General features: G+C 43.2%; 2 protein-coding genes across 2 annotated transcripts; both read right to left on the bottom strand.

Annotated features, from left to right (window-relative positions):
* On the bottom strand, positions 2,692-7,224 carry LOC110255290. The gene is given in 3 exon segments (XM_021099273.1): positions 2,692-6,100; positions 6,103-6,231; positions 6,365-7,224. Coding segments are annotated over 3 exon segments (927 nt in total). The 5' UTR covers positions 6,411-7,224; the 3' UTR covers positions 2,692-5,348.
* Positions 9,366-11,772, bottom strand: LOC100626606. The gene is made up of 3 exons (XM_005666281.3): positions 11,438-11,772; positions 10,532-11,304; positions 9,366-9,374 (listed from the first exon to the last, which is right to left on the bottom strand). Exons 1-3 carry the CDS (start codon positions 11,481-11,483, stop codon positions 9,366-9,368), a joined length of 828 nt encoding a protein of 275 aa, XP_005666338.3. The 5' UTR covers positions 11,484-11,772.

A 19,757-nucleotide genomic window follows, 5' to 3' on the forward strand; every position in this document is an offset into this window, starting at 1 on the left:
AATCTGAGGTTAGATGATGAGCTTCCCCCTCCCGTTGTTAGAGAAGGACACATTTGTAAAGTACAATAAAACTAATTGCTGTGACTTCTTGTTCACTGATAACAGTACAGCTGGCCTTCCAACTGGAAAGCTGGACAGGATAAATGGAATGATTTTTGGACATTGGACTACAGGTAGCATGAGAGAAGGAATTAAGTGAGATGAATCAGGCCATTGTCCAATTTAAATCATGGAGGCCGGTTGGAGGCACCTGTGCAGGAAGGATTTCCCAAAAAAGAGCCCAGTTGTCTCACTGTGAGATTGAGAGGTGTAGGAGTTTGGGGGTCACGAAGCACCTGGAACTTCTGGACTTAGGTACCAGAGAGGAGAGATGTGTACAGAGAGGGAGAGAACAGCAGGGGCGGGGGTGATCTGGCTCCTTAGCCGAGCGCTTCTCTGCAGCAAAAGAGGGGAAAACACCGAGTTGGGAAACCTCCCTGAGATCATCTCCTTTGAGGTCCCTGGACCAATCCTGGAAGACAGCAGCCTTCCACCTGTAGATTTAGGAGCGATAGGTCAATTTACACAGGCAACTTGGTGCTGGAAACACCATCTCTTCCTCCTTGACCCATTCCTGTTTTAGTCCACCTAAGGAGTTTCTTTTGAAAAGTCAGGATTAGATGCTTAATAGTATTAGCCAGGCTCATTCAGTCCATGGGCATGTGCTGGTATTTAGGTGTCGCCTGTTTATTTGTTTTATTAGAAATTCAAGACTCTCCATGGAAAGTACTGTTGGCTCCGTGTCTGTCAGCTTGTTTGTCTAGGTTCCTGTGTAATAATTTATGCCAACAAGCAGGAGCTTCAACGGGGTCATTCTCATCGCTTGCCATTTCTCTGGGATTAGGTGTACTTTGTGAAAAGAACTTGTTTTATTTTCTTAATGAAAAAGAAATCAATACATTCTTCCTGGGAGTTCCCATCGTGGCGCATTGGTTAACGAATCTGACTAGGATCCATGAGGTTGCAGGTTCAATCCCTAGCCTTGCTCAGTGGGTTGGAGATCCTGCGTTGCTGTGAGCTGTGGTGTAGGTTGCAGATGCGGCTTGGATCCCTCATTGCTGTGGCTCTGGCGTAAGCTGGCAGCTGTAGTTCTGATTAGACCCCTAGCTTGAAAACCTCCATATGCCATGGGAGTGGCCCTAGAAAAGGCAAAAAGACAGAAGAAAAAAAAAAAAACATTCTTCCTTTCTCAGCATTCTCTTCTAATGTAGCAAGGTAAGCATCTGGCACTGTCCCTGCAGTGTCTTAGGTCATTGCTGTGGAAAGGGTTCAGTCCCTGGCCTAGAACCTTCCACATGCTGGTTGCATGGCAAACCAAACAACCAACCAACCAACCAAACTGAGGTGAATTTAGGTTCTCTTGCCCAACCCCACCTGTGCTGACACAGGCCTGCCTCTTCCGGGCTCTGACAGTCTATTTCTCCAGGGCAACTATCTCATGCCCAGGAGTTTGTGGGGCTCCCACAGGCCCCCCAGGCCCCCAGAGCCCCATGGGGTTTCTCAGAGCACAGAAATACACTGCTGAGTCCCTGAGCTCTGAGGCTGTGACCGTGAGGCTGATGGCCCTGGCGGCTTTCTGGAAGTTCAAAGAATACCGACCCTCTGTTGAGTTCTGCTCATCATAAGACAACTCCTGACGAAGAAGGAACATCCCTCTCCCGCTTGGTGGTGTTGGTACCAGAAGAAACGGTAACTGTAAGTACCAGCATCATATACACAGTCCAAGGTTGCCACCTCCTCCTCCACCACAGAAATTGCAGGCCAGGCTTGGGCTACATTCTGGGTGGTGCTGGATCCTGCAGGAAAGAGGAAAGAAGGAGACCGAGCCCTTATGTGTAACCATGAGGGGAGAAGGGATGTAGTGTCCCAGGACCCAAAGCCCCGATTCCTCTGCCCATTATCTCTCCCTTCGTAGCCTCTTCTACCCCTTCCCATGACCTTGGAACTGAAGGTGTTGTGGAAACTGCAGAAACCGTGGCAGTGGAAGGAGACAAACAGCACTCGGAGATATGGAAAAGCAAGGTTTATTCAGCACCGGTGCGGGCTCAGAGGAGTCACCTCCAGAGTCTGAGCACCAGGTCTTTGTTTTTAGTAACTTTTATACACTACGAGGTCTTGATTTTCCCATGTAAGCATCCCGGACCTCCCCCACCCCCAAGCAGACAATCTTCCTCCCTACGAAACTGAGCGGGCAAAGTTACAGAAGCGGAACTGATAAGCAATGTTGGGTACCTGATTAGCAGGGTTGCTGGCTTGGATACAGGGTACACAGTTGTTACATTATTACAAGAAGGGTGGTATAGTGATGAGCATAGCTGGAAAGGCTTGCAGCTGCCTTCTTAGCCAAGGGGCGGGGGGGTGTCGTTCTTTAGTTAAAACTCTATTTCAAAGGGGGCGTGAGTCCTGTGCGTGTGGCCATCCTTACCAAGACAGGCAGAGGCCAAGATGCCCTCAGCACGCTGGCAATCAGCATATTGGGAGCTCTTCCCCAGGGGGAAATGTCCTCTGTCCTAACTCAAGGGCAGGTCTTAATTCCGTCCCCTGTGCTCAGAGGTGCAGACCAAGTTACTGGGCTGGGTGAGGCTTGTGCCCCCACCCAGGAAACTGAGTCAGCAGATACAGGGCACGTTTGTCTGTGTCGTGATGCACGCTCCCTTCCTCCCAGGGAGGAAACGCTAGGCTTTTGCACAGCAATTTGTCTAATGATAACTCTCAGGTTGGAAATGAACATGGCAGATTGAACCCTCTTCCGTCAGTTCCTCTTGGATCAGGAAGTAAAGGAGAACAGTATATGGGGTTTTGACTTGCCAGCAGAAAAGCAAAAGACGTGTTCTGACTTTGCATGGAATCCAGTAAGTGTTCCCTGAGCATCATGTTGTTGCTAATGAATGATTTCACATCACACCTCTTGAGTCACAAAATCTGTCAAACCTGTGCTATGTTCACACAGCAGCAGGGGGAAAAGACACATGTATGTACACTCATGAGGTGTGTAGAACCCAAATAAATTAAGAAAATTTTACTCAGTGCCTGAAGACAAGAATCCTGGTGGAAACTCAACGGGTGTTTCTGAATCTCTACAACTCTCCCAAACCACCTACATGAAGAACTGTGCAAACTGGGCCAGAGAAAACCCTACAAATAGACAACGTTGGAGCCAAGGCATTGTCAAGAACAACAGAAGCCTTCTTGTCCAATGTCAAGGGTTCAGTCTCCAGGGGCATTTGAGCTTTGCATCAGATTCAGAAAACTCTTTGCAGCCTCACAAGGGTGGGACTTGGGGCTCACTGCTCTAGCGAGAGGTCCATGTGAACATTTCCCAAAACCCCAGGCTTGTCAAAATTTTAAATGTTACTCTCTTCACAGACTAATGTGTTTAACATTAGACACGAGGATAGACTGGAATTCCTCTTATCCTCGTGCTCAGCTTTGCCAGGTAACTTGAACTTGAAACCCCTAGAAATTCGTGAAGCCACCGAAACCGATTCTGCTAACACCAGCGCTGAGGCTTCTTTATTGTGAGAAAATTGCCTCTGACAGTTTTTCTTTGGGCACAAACTCTTTATGTGCTTAGAAAAATACCAAGAATCAATGAAACGTCCCCATCATGTTGCCATCATTCCTGTATGTAGAATTGGATAAACAAATCAATTTTCATGAGATATATCCTGTAGCAGAAAGAAAATGCTGTGTCCTACACGCTCAGTGAGGATTTTTTGGGTGTATTTCTGTTTGTATTGGGAGTAATTTTAGCTTGTTTTTGAAAACTATAGTTCCCATTTCCATGGCAAGTACACGTTTGTCTCCAGATAACAGCCCCGGAGGCTCAGCCATGGCCCCGAGAATAGCCAGACTGTTCCATCAGAGAGCATCTGAGCTACTTTGTGTTTCAAGAACATAAAAACTGGTGACTTCCTCTTCTGGCTTCAACATGCAGGTATCTACATAGACTCCAGTGATTGGCAGTTGGGTAAAGTATTGCTTTGATTGTTGCCTTAACTGCCTTTTCATCAAATGAACACTTCAAAAATGATGCGATCTAAGAATTCCAGCCTATTTGGAGTGAAGAGAAGAAAGATGTCTTGATGGCTCCATCAACTGCTTGTGGAGAGCATTAGTCATGCATCAGACAGATTTAGGTCCGAGCCCAAGCTCTGCTCCTCCGTGGAGATGCAAACTTGAGGGAGTTGCTTGATGCACCTGCAACTTCATCATCTGTCAACTGGGACTGTGACAGTATTGACCTAGAGAGGTGGGGAGTGGTACAAAATGCTTTGCCCTTTGCCTATAGAACAGTAGTGCCACAAATACAGCTTAGTGAGTGAATCAGCTAATCTGCGAAAGAAGCATTGTTTTCCGACGCATGTGTCATTTAATGCACTGCGTTCTAAAGTCTTAAAGCTGCAGACTCTCTGTCGTGTAAACTCTAGTTCCAGCCTTTCTGCAAGTGACTGGAACATATGAGTAGCTGATCCAAAAGATTTCTTAAATGAATGCAGGTATAACTCGGAATGGTAATATCTCTCATTGGTGTAAAGCATTCTTTTAAAAGAGTTTCTCCTCAGGCATTTACTCATTTTATATCAAGAGAGAAATGTTGGTACCACATAACGCAAACAAAACTAAAGAAAACAAAACATAAGAGAAAACAAAGCAAAAAGCCAAAACTCATAATTCAAAGTTTATTACAGTTTAGAGTGACAGAGCTGGCGTACATGAATGTTCATTGCAGCTTTGTTCGTAACATCTAAAAAGTGGAAACATCGACTGAATGGCCAAGGGATGAATGAATAAAGAAACTGGGGTTTTCAGACGGTGGACTGTTACGCCACCACGAGATGTAGGGAAGTACTGTTAACTGGACAGACCTTGAGAAGACTCTGCTCTGTGAAAGCCAGTCACCAAGGGCCAGACACCATATGATTCTATTCCTGTGGGTACTAGAAATATCAGGACAGAATGAGACAATTAGGAAGCTGGGTCTTAAAGAAGACGGTGATCTTTATGGGATCCCAGAGGCTGAGTTCCCATGGGTCAAAATAGACCTATGATCCTGGGGCCCAGAAACATGTATTTGTAATTCTAGGTTCTGTTTCTTAGGGAGAGCCTCAGGAATCAAAGAACCTTCAGGCCCCGAAAACTGCATGCAGACCCATCAGGCCCAGTGAATCATGCAAGACGGACAAAGGACAGAGGACATGCAGGGATCTCCAGGGTGTTAGGACAAGCGTCTCTTGCTGAGCCACGTTCCCTGAGGGTTTCCATGAGAGGCACACATTTCTCTGGTTTGTGTTCCTTTGGTGGAGAAACTAGGGACTACTGTAAGCCCTTGGGGTCCCAGTGAACAAGAGTCCATGTGTGTCCTTGTCTCTGCATAAACAAACACCTGAGTGTTTCCTTGGCCACTGAATCAGACTCACTTCAGAAGGACCACAGGCATAAATGCCATGATAGAAACAAGACGTTAGGTTACGCGGTCCTGGCCATGTCCAGAATCCAGAATTTCTCAAAGCACGGATCTCAAGTCCAGAGGTGGGATGATTATTGAGTGTTCTGTAAGAGCTGCCGTGATGACAGGAAGATGGTGGAGCTAGTGTCATTTCCAAGAAATTCTGTGCCATCTGGAGGAAAGAGGCTGGGCTGAGAAGAAACGCATTTCGGAGACGAGCTCTTAGGTTCCTCTTAAACTGCTCTGGCCTAGATTCCTCTCTGTCCAGCAATCCAAGAATTCCAAGATCCTGGCTCTGAGCATCAGAGCTGGAAATATCCTGAGGATGCCTCCAGCATGCCAGAGCAGAGACAGAGAAGAACCCGCCCCTCCCAGGGCAGCCCACAGCCAGTCCCCACCTGTGCCCTCTGGGTTTGTGCTCAGCTCCCCCTGCAGCCCTTCTCACTGTGTCACTCAGGGCGCAGTAGTACACAGCCGAGTCTGATGTTTGCACTGAGCGTTTCTGCAGGTGGAAGGTCTTGTCACTCTTAACCAGAGTGGCCTGGAAACCTTGCTCCTCTGCCCTCGGGTTTGCAGTTGACCCCTTCAGGAGGAGTTGAGGAGCTCTGTTGGATACTGGACGTACCAGAAAAGATAGGGAGCTGAATCAAGGGTCTCATAAGCGCAGCTCAGAGTCATAGGTGCCTCCTCTGGAAGAACCACTGGGACTTCTGTCTGGTTCACTGAGTCTCCGTTGGTCCCTCCTAGAAAAGAATCACTTTGTTACATTAGTCGTGTACAGAAGGAGAGTGTTTAGGAAGAGAGGACAACGTGAAAGTAACCAGGATTACAGGAAAATGCAAAACCATGAGCATTTAGGATCACCTTGTTACTTACTGATGATTAAGAAGATCACAAGAACGGGGTGAGTGGCAGAAAGCATGTTAGCAAAAGAAACTAGGCCTTGCTCTCTGGAATACACCGAAACTAACAGGGCTAAAATCCAGCGAGAGCTTGTGCAAACGGAGAGCCCCTCCTGCCCAGGAGCAGGCAATGCCTTGTGGCTGCCAAGCAGCAGTCTCTGAGTACAACCTGAACCACATCTGAAGGAAGCCCTGCCCTCTGGTGGCCATTCTGCAAACTGCACCACACCCGCGTCTGACCAATTCGTTCTGATGTTAACAGCCTGAGCAATCAAGGAGAACAGGGCAGGACTCTAAGCAGAAATTGCTGACAAACATATTGCTCTTATTGAATGAGTTCACATCATGCCTCCTCAGTCACAAAACCTGTCAAGAGTGTGAAATGTTCAGGTAGCAGCAGCAGAAAACAACAACAACAACAATATATACAAATATCATACACGTGTGGAAACAAAAGCAAATTCAGAAAATTCTACTCAGTACCTAAATACAAGAATTCCTGTGAAAACTCAATACATGTATTTCTGAAATACCCCCTCAACTTCCAAACCACATGCATTAAGTATGCTGGAAATTGGGATAGTGAAAAATCCTAAAAATAGAAAACTGTGGGGCCAAAGCATTATCAAAAACAGTAGAAGTGCTATTGAAAATACCAGTAGAGTTCAATCTTCTGTGGCATTTGTCCTTTGAATCCTACTCAGCAAATTCTTTGCATCCCTTAATAGTGGGACTTGTGGCTCACTGCTCTAGGTAGAGGTCCATGACAAGTAATTTCCAAAAGAGGCGTTACATCAAATTTTCTTTTCTTTCTTCCTTTTCTTTCTTGTTTCTTCCTTCCTTTCTTTCTTTCTTTCTTGTTTCTTTCTTTCTTTCTTTCTTTCTTTCTTTCTTTCTTTCTTTCTTTCTTTCTTTCTTCCTTTCTTGTTTCTTTCTATCTTTCTTTCTTCCTTTCTTTCTTTCTTTCTCTCTCTCTCTCTCTCTTTCTTTCTTTCCTATGGTCACACACACAGCATACCCAGGTTGTCAGGCTAGGGGTGGAATCAGAGCTATAGCTGCCAGCCTACAGCACAGCCACAGCAATGCAGGATCCAAGCTGCATTTGCCACCTACACCACAGCTCATGGCAACGCCAGATCCTTTTCCCACTCAGCGAAGAGAGGGATCGAACCTGCAACCTCATGGATGCTAGTCAGGTTCATAACCTGCTGAGCCACAGGGGGAATTTTTCATCAAATTTTAAATGTAATTGGTCATCGCAAATCAATATGTCAAAAAAAATCAATATGTTTAACCCTAGATGTGAGGATAGCCTCACATTCTTTTTAGCCTCACTTTCAGCTTTACCAGGTAATTTTAACTTGAAAATCTGAGATATGCTTGAAGTCACTAAAATGAATTCTGCTGAGACTAGACTTAAGGCTTTTTTTATCATGAGAAAATTGCCTCTGGCAGTTTTTTCTTTGGCACAAATTATCAATGTGCTTAGAAAAATCACAGGGAGGAGTTCCCATCTTGGCTCAGTGGTTGATGAACCCGACTAGTACCCATGAAGATGCAGGTTTGATCCCTGGCCAAGCTTAGTGGATTAAGGATCTGGCGTTCCCATGAGCTGTGGTGTAGGTCACAGGTGCAGCTTGGGTCCCACATTGCTGACGCTGTGTTGTAGGCCAGCAGCTACAACTCCTATTCCACACCTAGCCCGGGAACTTCTGTATGCTGCAGTGTAACCTTAAAAAAAGACAAAAGACAAAAAAAAAAAAAAAAAGAAGGAAAAATCACAGAGAGAGATCAACGAATCTTCCCTGTGATATTGACATCATACCTGCATTTGCTAATTGTGGGAAAAAGGGCCTGTTTCCCTGAGACATACACTGTAGCAGAACAGAAAATGCTGTGTCCTATGCCCTCAGTGAGGAGACACATTTGCCACATGAAGTATTTTTGTTTCTCTTGGAAAAACACAGTCCCTGTTTCCATGGCAAATACCTGTCTGTCTCCTGAAAACAGCCAGGGAGGCTCAGCCATGGCCCCTAGAATAGCCAGGCGGTTCAAGCAGAGAGTGTGTGAGCGACTTTATGTCTCAGGAACATAAAAGAGAGGGACCGCCTTTTTTGGCTGCAACATATATACTCCTGTGATGGGCAGCTGAGGAAAGTACAGCTTGGATTATTGCATTACATTCTTTTTCATCAAGTGAAAACTTCCCAATCATGACATCTTAGAACGTGAGCATGTTCTGGGGAAGAGCAGACACATTTCTTGACGGGTCTACCCCCTGGTTGTTCAGAGTACTGGTCATGCATCCGCTTTAGGTCCTAGCCCCAGCTCTGCTCCTCACTGGCTATGTGCCTTCGATGAGGTTACTTAGCATCTCTAGACCTCAGGTTTGCCATCTGAGGAGTGGGAGTGTGATCCTGTCTCCCAGGAGAGGTGTGTGTGTGGGGGAAATGAAATGCTTTTCCCATTATCCATAAAACGGTCAGGGCTACAAATATTTGGGAACAAATACCGTTCGGTGGGTGAATAAGGTGATCGTGAAAGAAGCATTATTTTCAGATGTTTGTGTTACTTGGATGCACTGTGTTCTGAGATCCTAAAGCAGGGGACACTTTCATGTAAACTACAGTCCGAGCATGACTTCAAATGATTGGAAAATATGGGAAGGTGCTGCAAATTTTTTCTTAAATGAAAGCAGGTATAACTTAGAGTGATATTCTTATACATTAGAGCAAATCTTATTTTAAAAGAGTTTTATCTCATTTTATTATTCACCTTTAGAATTTCACTTTTGTTATTCACTCATTTTATATCAAGGAAGAAATGTTAGTATCATAGAAAACAAACAAACAAAAAAACCCAAAGAAGAAAAAAGCCAAGAGAAAACAAAGCAGAAAGTCAAAACTTGTAATTCAAAACATCTTAGAGTTTAGACTGACAGAGCTAGTGTACATGAATGTTCATTAAAGCATGGTTCATAATATCTAAAATGTGGAAACAACTGAATGAATGGCCAACAGGTGAAGAATACATAAAGAAATGTGGGGTTTTCAGACAGTGGACTGTTAGGCTGCCACCAGAAGTAGTGAAGTACTGTTACCTGGACAGACCTTGGAAAGATTCTACTGTGGGAAAGAAGCCAGGCACAAAAGGCCAGACACTATATGACACTCTTTCCATGAAATGCCCAGAACAGACAAATCCATAGAGACAGAAAGTGGCTTAGTGGATGCCAGTAGCTGAGGGAAAGGGGGTCTGGGTGATGGCTCAGGGGCTCGGTGTTCTGGAGCCAGACAGTAAGGACAATTGCATGCTCTGTGAACACGCTAAAAACCACTCAGTTACAAGCTTACAAAGATGACGTTTATGATCCGTGAATTCTCTTAAGCAATGCTGTGATTTTAAAAGGGGTAAAATGTTTTAAGAAATAGAAATTAAAGAACGAAAACTAATAGAGGTGAAAATACTCAAATTAATAAGAGGTGAAGGGAGTTCCCACTGTGGCTTGGTGGGTTAGGGATCTGGCATTGCTTCAAGTGCTGCAGATCACAGCTCCCGCCCATGTTCAATTTCTGCCTGGGAACCATCATGTGCTGTGGTCATAGCCAAAAAGTAAAAAAAAAAAAAAAAAAAAAAATTAAATGCTGTGTGGAAAGAGGCCTATGTGTAAAGAACCTACAAATGTCAGGACAAAATATGACAAGTATGTTTCGGTCTTAAAAAAGAAGGTGACTTTTATTAGATCACAGAGGTTGAGTTAACGTGGATCAAATTAGGTTTGTATTTCAGGACCACTTATTATCCTGGGATTCAGAAATGTGTATTTCTAATTTTAAGTTCTTTTGCTAAAACAATGCTTCTGAAATCAAAGAAGTTGTAGGCCCTGCAAAACCTGTCAGGCCCAGTGAATCATGCAAGACGGATAAAGGAGAGAGTGGTTCAGAGATCTCCAGAATGTTAGGACAAGCGTCTCTGAGGGTTTCCATGAGAGGCACACATTTCTCTGGTTTGTGTTCCTTTGGTGGAGAAACTAGGGACTATTGTAAGCCCTTGGGGTCCCAGTGAACAAGGGTCCATGTGTGTCCTCGTCTCTGCATAAACAAACACATGAGTGTTTCCTTGGCCACTGAATCGGACTCACTTCAGAAGGACCACAGGCATAAATGCCATGACAGAAACAAGACATTAGGTTTTGCAGTCCTGGCCATGTCCAGAATCCTGAGTTTCTCAAAGCACAGATCTCAAGTCCAGAGGTGGATTGATTATTGAGTGTTCTGTAAGAGCTGCCGTGATGACAGGAAGACGCTGGAGCTAGTGTCACTTCCAAGAAATTCTGTGCCATCTGGAGGAAAGAGGCTGGGCTGAGAAGAAAGGCATTTCTGAGACAAGCTCTTAGGTTCCTCTTAAACTGCCCCAGCCTAGATTCCTCTCTGACCAGCAATCCAAGAATTCCAAGGATCCTGGCTCTGAGCATCAGAGCTGGAAGTACCCTGAGGATACCTCCAGCATGCCAGAGCAGAGACAGAGAAGAACCCCCCCTCCCAGGGCAGCCCACAGCCAGTCCCCACCTGTGCCCTCTGGGTTTGTGCTCAGCTCCCCCTGCAGCCCCTCTCACTGTGTCACTCAGGGCGCAGTAGTACACAGCCGAGTCTGATGTTTGCACTGAGCGTTTCTGCAGGTGGAAGGTCTTGTCACTCTTAACCAGAGTGGCCTGGAAACCTTGCTCCTTGGGCCTCGGGTTTGCAGTTGACCCCTTCAGGAGGAGTTGAGGAGCTCTGTTGGGATAGTGGACGTACCAGAAAAGATAGGGATCCGGATAAGTGGTCTGGTAAGTGCAGCTCAGTGTCAAAGGTGCCTCCTCTGGAAGAACCACTGAGGCTTCTGTCTGGTTCACTGAGTCTCCGTTGGTCCCTCCTAGAAAAGAATCACTTTGTTACATTAGTCGTGTACAGAAGGAGAGTGTTTAGGAAGAGAGGACAACGTGAAAGTAACCAGGATTACAGGAAAATGCAAAATCAGGAGCATTTAGGATCACCTTGTTACTTACTGATGACTAAGAAGATCACAAGAACAGGGTGAGTGGCAGAAAGCATGTTAGCAAAAGAAACTAGGCCTTGCTCTCTGGAATACACCGAAACTAACAGGGCTAAAATCCAGCGAGAGCTTGTACAAACTCCTCACTCTGAAAATGTAAGCCCATCCTGTCCAGGAGCAGGCATCTGCTCAAAAACAAAGAAACAAACAAACAAACACAACAACAAAAAACACAGCTAAAGACTCTCTATATTTGCAATGTAAGAGGGCCAGTCTTCAGCTTGATAGATGTTAAAAGTCACCCCCAAACCACGGAATAGAACATCTTTGACAATTCTGAATTAATGTTACTCACTCAATATCAATAAGATCACAAGTCCTGAGCAAGATGTAAACAGCATAGCTGGCGGAGAAGCTTCAGGTCTCTTTTAGGGGGAGACACCAAAGCTGAGAGAACTATTCGTCTAGGTACTTGATCCTTTGGTGGAATCTTCAAGAAAATCTTGGCTCTTGTGTCTGCCAAATCCTGCCACAGGCTGTAAAAATGACAGATGTGCTCAGAAATGAAAGAGGACTTTGCATCATACCCCGGATAGAAGGGAGCAGCGCCCTCTGTGGTTCACCCTCTGTCCCTGCAGTCTGCTTTATGTCTTTGATTTTGATTTTGACCCCTGGAGTGAAGCTTAAGTTGGATGTTGTAGATGTAGAAGGGAAATAGGTATCTGGGGTGAGGGAGGGGCTCCAGGATGGAAGCACCTAATAATTTCTGCAGACTGCACAATGGTGCCTGAGGCTGAGACAGTGGGCAATTCCTCTGCCTTTAAAATGAAGCAAAGTATATTTCCCTTAAAGCTTTTGAGACTCAGCATCTAATGTCTGTTCACACTGAGAATTAAGGTCATTTTAGGGAACTGTGGGTATAGGAGAGTGTAAGAAAAGCATGATCTGAGATCTCTTCTTGTCCTATTCCCTTGCTCATCCCCTGGAACCAGGGGGTGAGCCTCCTCTGCTTAAAATGTTCTCCCTCTGCCCCTACCTTTGCCTAGGTAACTTCTATTCATTCTTCAAGAACCAATTTACATGCCATCTCCTTGTGAAAGAACTCATCCAGTATTTTGGGCTGAATTAGTTCTCACCTCTTTTCCCACCATACCTTGTATACAGATCTATCCCTGCCATTTCCACATCATACTGGAATCATTTGCGTATTGTCTTGCAAACTAGGCTCAATAGTCCTGAGATCAGAAACTTAATCCTATTAGTCTCTGTAGCCAGTTTCTCAAAATACCCATCAGGCAGGTGCTCAAAAACTCTCTGAAAAATGAGTGAATTAAGTGGATGAGGGGGTGTGTCTGGGGTGTTACAATGACCTTTTTATGAAGTATAGCCTCTAGAAACATAGGTCTTAGGCCCCTGGTGTGAGAGCTTCTTCCAGAAGCAGATCCAAGATCTGAACAATTAAAACTTTAATGTGAGGAGTGATCTTATGCTGAAGAGTTGGTGTAGGCTCATTACAGAAAAGCTGTAGATATATGTCATTCAATAACTCAGTCGATTGAAATAATCGGGAGCTTAGGGAGTTCTCTGATGGCCTATCAGGTTAAGGCTCCTGCGTTTTCGCCACTGTGGCTGTGGTTACTCCTGTGGCACAGGATCCAATCCCTTGCCCAGGAACTCCACATGCTGTTGGTGTAGCAAAAACGAAAGAGAAAGAGAGAGAACCTGAAGTAAATGTTGCAACTCTCGTTTAAAAGAAAAGAAAGAAAGAATTGATTTGGAGCTTAATGTACAGTGTCTGAATTACTGTGATTAGTGATTTCTAGAAATTTTTTTGTGGCCGCACCTATGGCATATGGAAGTTCCCAGGCCATAGCTGTGTCAATGCCAGATCTTGAACCCATTGCACTGAGTTAGGGATTGAACGTGCACTTCTGCAGTGACCAGAGCCACTGCAGTTATTTGCAGATGCAAATAGAAGGATCGCAGTTGTTGAAATAGATAAAAGTGTCCAGAAGATTTTGGTTCTATATGGCACAAAGACAGGCTAAACTCCAAAGAACCTATGCCACCAGAGATACTGCAGGCTTCCGTTGGAGGAGGTTGTATTACTAACATTCATTGTTTGAATATATCAACATGCAATTCAATACATGTAAGAGAGCAGCAGTAATTGCACAATATTTTTTTTGAGTGCTGAGTTTTTTGGTGCTTTATTATTAAATAATGCAGTTATATAATGCTGACTTAAATGGATATTTTTGAATAAGAGAAGTCAAAATCCTAGAAGTCACTGGAGTTCCTGCTTGGCACAGTGTGTTAAGAACCCATTTAAACAAGTGTGATGCTTCTATTTGTAAAGTGCCATCATTCCACTTGTCTTTAAGTTGATATACATAACAAAAAGAACACAAAAGCCTTAAAACCAAAGGGAGTATTCTAAGTTGGGTACAGATGATGGGACATATGCCTTTATTATTTTATCTTGTTGTCATCAAACAAAAAACTCCAAATCTAAAAATTCTCATGTAATTCCTACACCCCAGAGGTTGGAACATATTTTTCTATAAATGGTCAAATACTAAAGAGTTTAGGATTTGAAGTTGTATGGTCTCTGTCACAACTATTCAACTATGCTGGTAAAGCACAAAGCCTTCATAGCCAATAAATAAATAGATGGGCATGGCTGTTTTCCAGTAAAACTTTATTTACAAACAGGTGGCAGGTGGCTTTGCCCAATGGGCCATACTTTACCAACCACTGCTCTACCCCAAGAATTTATCCATAAATCTCCAAAGGTTTCTTTTTTTCACTGAATATTATCGAAGCTTTTTGAAGAAGCTTAACATAAAGAAATAGAATATGTTAATGGATAGAAAGAAAGAAGGAGGCAATTGAATGATCCTAATGTCTAAGATACTTTGGTGGTGAGGGCTCATGGATGAGAAACATAGGTACGGACCCTGTCATTAAAGATCTCACAGATCAGAGCAGAAATCAATGAAAAAGAAACAAAGAAAACCATAGAAAGATCAATGAAATGAAAAGCTGGTTCTTCGAGAAGATCAACAAAATTGATAAACCCCTAGCCAGACTTATCAAGCAAAAAAGAGAGAGGACCCAAATCAATAAAATTAGAAATGAAAAAGGAGAAGTAACAACGGACATCACAGAAATACAAAGGATCATAAGAGACTACTATATGCAACTATATGCCAATAAAATGGAAAACCTAGAAGAAATGGACAAATTCTTAGAAAAGTACAATCTTCCAAGACTAAACCAAGATGAAATAGAAAAGATGAATGGACCCATCACAAGAACTGAAATTGAAACTGTGATTAAAAAACTTCCAAGAAACAAAAGTCCAGGACCGGATGGCTTCACAGGTGAATTCTATCAAACATTTAGAGAAGAGCTAACACCTCTCCTTCTGAAACTATTTCAAAAAATTGCAGAGGAAAGGATACACCCAAACTCATTCTATGAGGCCACCATCCCTGGTACCAAAACCAGACAAAGATTCCACAAAAAAAGAAAACTACAGGCCAATTTCACTGATGAACATCGATGCAAAAATCCTCAACAAAATACTAGCAAACCGCATCCAACAATCCATTAAAAGGATTGTAAATCATGATCAAGTGGGATTTATCCCAGGGATGCAAGGGCTCTTCAATATCTGCAAATCCATCAGTGTGATACACCCCATTAACAAACTGAAGAATAAAAACCATATGATCCTCTCAATAGACGCGGAAAAAGCCTTTGACAAAATCCAACACCCATTTCTGATAAAAACCCTTCAGAAAGTGGGCATAACGGGAACCTACCTCAACATGATAAAGGCCAGATACGACAAACCCTCATAGCGAACATCACTCTCAATGGTAAAAAGCTGAAAGAATTCCCGCTGAGATCAGGAACAAGACAAGGATGTCCGCTCTTGCCACTATTCTTCAACATAGTTCTGGAAGTCCTAGCCAGAGCAATCAGAGAAGTAAAAGAAATGAAAGGAATCCAAATTGGAAAGGAAGAAGTAAAACTATCCCTATTTGCAGATGACATGATACTATACCTAGAGAATCCTAAAGACTCTACCAGAAAACTGTTAGAGCTCATCCACAAATTTGGCAAAGTCGCACGATACAAAATCAATGCACAGAAATCGACGGCATTTCTATATACTAACAATGAAAGAGCAGAAAAGGAAATTAGGGAAGCAATCCCATTTACCATCATATCCAAAAGAATAAAATACTAGGAGTAAACCTACCTAATGAGACAAAAGACCTGTACTCTGAAAACTATAAGACACTGATGAAAGAAATCAAAGATGACAGAAATAGATGGAAAGATACACCATGCTCGTGGATTGGAAGAGTTAATATTATCAAAATGACTATACTACCTAAGCCAATCTACAGATTCAATGCAATCCCTATCAAATGACCAAGGACATTTTTCACAGAACTCGAACAAAATATTTTAAAGTTTGTTTGGAAGCACAAAAGACCCAGAATAGCCAAAGACATCCTGAAAACAAAAAATGGAGCTGGAGGAATCAGGCTCCCGGACTTCAGACTATACTACAAAGCAACAGTCCTCAAAACTGCATGGTACTGGCACAAAGACAGACATATACATCAGTGGAAGAGGATAGAAAGCCCAGAATTCAACCCATGCACCTACAGCTAACTAATCTATGACAAAGGAAGCAAGACTATACAATGGAGAAAGGACAGCTAGTTCAATAAGTGGTGCTGGGAAAACTGGACAGCCACATGGAAAAGAATGAACTTAGAACACTCCCTAACACCCTACACAAAAATAAACTCCAAATGGATTAAAGACCTAGATATAAGACCAGACACTATCAAACTCTTAGAGGAAAACATAGGCCAAACACTCTCTGACATAAATGACAGCAACATCTTCTCAGATCCAGCTATCAGAGTATTGACAATAAAAAGAAAAATAAGCACATGGGACCTACTCAAACTTCAAAGTTTCTGCACAGCAAAGGAAACCCTAAATAACACAAAAAGATAACTCACAGAATGGGAGAAAAGCTTTGCAAGTGAATCGACTGACAAGGGATTAATCTCCAAAATTTATAAACACCTTCTGCAGCTCCATACCAAAAAAACAAACAACCCCATCCAAAAATGGGCAGAAGATCTAAACAGACAGTTCTCCAAAGAAGACATACAGATGGCTGAGAAACACATGAAAAGATGTTCAACGTCACTCAGCATTAGAGAAATGCAAATCAAAACCACGATGAGGTACCACCTTACACCAGCCAGAATGGCCATCAGCCAAAAGTCTAGAAACAAGAAGTGCTAGAGAGGGTGTGGAGAAAAAGGAACCCTAGTACACTGTTGGTGGCATTGTAAATTGGTGCAACCACTGTGGAAAGCAGTATGGAGATTCCTCAGAAAACTAAACATAGAACTACCATTTGATCCAGCAATCCCACTCCTGGGCATCTACCCAGAGAAAACCCCGACTCGCAAAGACACATGTACTCCAGTGTTCGTTGCAGCACTATTTACAATAGCCAAGACATGGAAACAACCTAAATGTCCATCGACAGAGGAGTGGATCCAGAAGATGTGGTACATATACACTATGGAATATTACTCAGCCATTAAAAGGAACGAAATACCATCATTTTTTGCAACATGGATGGATGTAGAAACTATCATGCTAAGTGAAGTCAGCCATACAATGAGACAGCAACATCAAATGCTTTCACTGACATGTGGAATCTGAAAAAAGGACAGACGGAACAAGAATAAGTAAGCATCTGCTGCTTTTTACTCTTGAAGAAAAGGAAGAAATTTTAGGAAAATAAAAAGAAGAAGAAAATCACCTAAAATTCCTATGAAGGAGTCACATAAGAGGGAAAAGGTGCTTTTAAGAAATGTAAGTCATACCCGTGTGATTGAAAGAGAGAGAGAAAAGACAGAAAGAAAGAGTTTAGGAGTACATTGTACAATGAGGCTGGAAAGGGAGAACATCCTAAATATGCAAGGTTTTCTAGGTCGTATAATGAAGTTTTTTATTCTAAGAGCAAATGGGGATTCAGGTGACTGACATCAAATTTACACTCTGACAAGATCACACTCACTGTAGTACAAAGGACTACAATGAAGAGGGATGGGGTGAGTTGACTGTGCTGGGGAGCAAAGGATTAAGGTGTGTTTTCAATTAGGATAGTGGAGATAAATTTGGGTTGTGGATATGATTGGATTAGGAAGATGTGGTATATATACACAATGGAATACTACTCAGCCATAAAAAAGTATGGCATAATGCCATTGGCAGCAACATGGATGGAACTAGAGATTCTCATACTGAGTGAAATGAGTCTGAAAGACAAAGACAAATACCATATGATATCACTTATAATTGGAATCTAATATCCAGCATAAATGAACACCTCCACAGAAAAGAAAATCATGGACTTGGAAAATAGACTTTTGGCTGCCCAATGGGAGAGGGGGGGAGTGGGAGGGATCGGGAGCTTGGGGTTATCAGACACAACTTAGAATAGATTTACAAGGAGATCCTGCTGAATAGCATTGAGAACTATGTCTAGATACTCATATTGCAACAGAACAAAGGGTGGGGAAAAAAATGTATACATATAAGGATAACTTGATCCCCTTGCTGTACAGTGGGAAAAAATAAAAAAAATAAAATAAAATAGGAGTTCCCATCGTGGTGCAGTGGTTAACGAATCCGACTAGGAACCATGAGGTTGCGGGTTCGGTCCCTGCCCTTGCTCAGTGGGTTAAAGATCCGGCGTTGCCGTGAGCTGTGGTGTAGGTTGCAGACGCGGCTCGGATCCTGCATTGCTGTGGCTCTGGCATAGGCCGGTGGCTACAGCTCCGATTCAATCCCTAGCCTGGGAACCTCCATATGCCGCAGGAGTGGCCCAAGAAATAGCAAAAAAAGACAAAAAAATAAATAAATAAAATAAATAAAAAAAGAAAAATTTGTTGATATCAACAACAAAAAACAAACAAACAAACAAAAAAATTGGGTTGTGGAGGTTGTGACATCTTCCGGAAGACTTTTAGCAGCAAACTCAACAGGACCAGGAGATAGATTGGACATAGCATTTCAAAAATGAATAAATATGAATTTAAAAAAAACCTATGAGTAATAATACACTCTAGACGGAGGGTACGGCAGAAACTTCTACTTGCCTATAAGATGCCCCTTCTTGGAGTTCCCGTCGTGGCTCAGTGGAAATGAATCTGACTAGTATCCATGACGACACAGGTTTAATCCCTGGCCTCACTCAGTGGGTTAAGGATCCAGCATTGCCATGAGTGGTTGTGTAGGTTACAGATGCAGCTCAGATCTGACATTGCTGTGGCTTTGGTTGGGCTGGCGGCTACAGCCCTGATTCAACCCCTAGCCTGGGAACTTCTATAGGCCAAGTGTGTGACCCTAAAAGAAAAAAAAAAGTCAATAAAATAAAATGCCCATTCTGTCCTAGTTCTTACTAACAAAACCACAGTTTTGATGTGGGTGGCAATATGTTGAAGTAAAAAAAAAAAAAAAATTCCTGACATCCATCCCAGCCTCCTTGCATTGGGAGAGGGGTGGGGACATTAGCCAGCATGTATCCATTTCCTCCTTGACTTTCTCTTTCCTTCTTCCTGGAAGGCATATAAAGTAGATGGATCTCTAGCAGCTTCTGCAAAGTATAAAAATAAAAGAGACACTATAAGGACAAGATATGAGCTAGAAAGAAGCTCTTGACTCCTCATAACAGGGTGAAGCTAGCATACCAGCTCTGGATGGCATATGGCATATATGATAGAACTTTTTTTTTTTTAAGGGCCACACCCATGGCATGTGGAGGTTCCCAGGCTAGGGGTCGAATTGGAGCTGCAGCTGCTGGCCTACACCACAGCCACAGCAACGTGGGTTCCGAGCCATGTCTGTGACCTACACCACAGCTCACAGCAATGCTGGATCCTTAACCCACTGAGCGAGGCCAGGGATTGAACTCCCAACCTCATGGTTCCTATTAAGATTTGTTTCCATCATACCATGACGGGAACTCATATGCTAGGGCTTTTTTATGTGAGAGAAAAATAAACTTCACCTTGTTAAAAATATTATTATTCGAACTTTTTGTAATGAAGCTGAATCGACCTCTAACTGATATGATGATGATCATCAAAAACATAATTCATCACTGCATCAGAGTCTTATTGAGTTAATGGGAGTGGATCTTAATAACCCAGGTCTTCACAGGAGCTCTGGGTGATTCTGATACAGGTGATGATGGTGGTTCAAGGTCTGGCACT

This window comes from Sus scrofa, chromosome 7 (assembly GCF_000003025.6).
Source record: "Sus scrofa isolate TJ Tabasco breed Duroc chromosome 7, Sscrofa11.1, whole genome shotgun sequence".
In the NCBI taxonomy this organism is placed as follows: Eukaryota; Metazoa; Chordata; class Mammalia; order Artiodactyla; family Suidae; genus Sus; species Sus scrofa.

Coding starts and splice junctions, on each gene's coding strand:
- LOC100626606 (XM_005666281.3), bottom strand. CDS start 11,483: ATGCTTTCTGCCACTCACCCTGTTCTTGTGATCTTCTTAGTCATCA. Junction 11,305..11,437: donor TGTGATCTTCTTAGTCATCA/GTAAGTAACAAG, acceptor ATTCTTTTCTAG/GAGGGACCAACGGAGACTCA.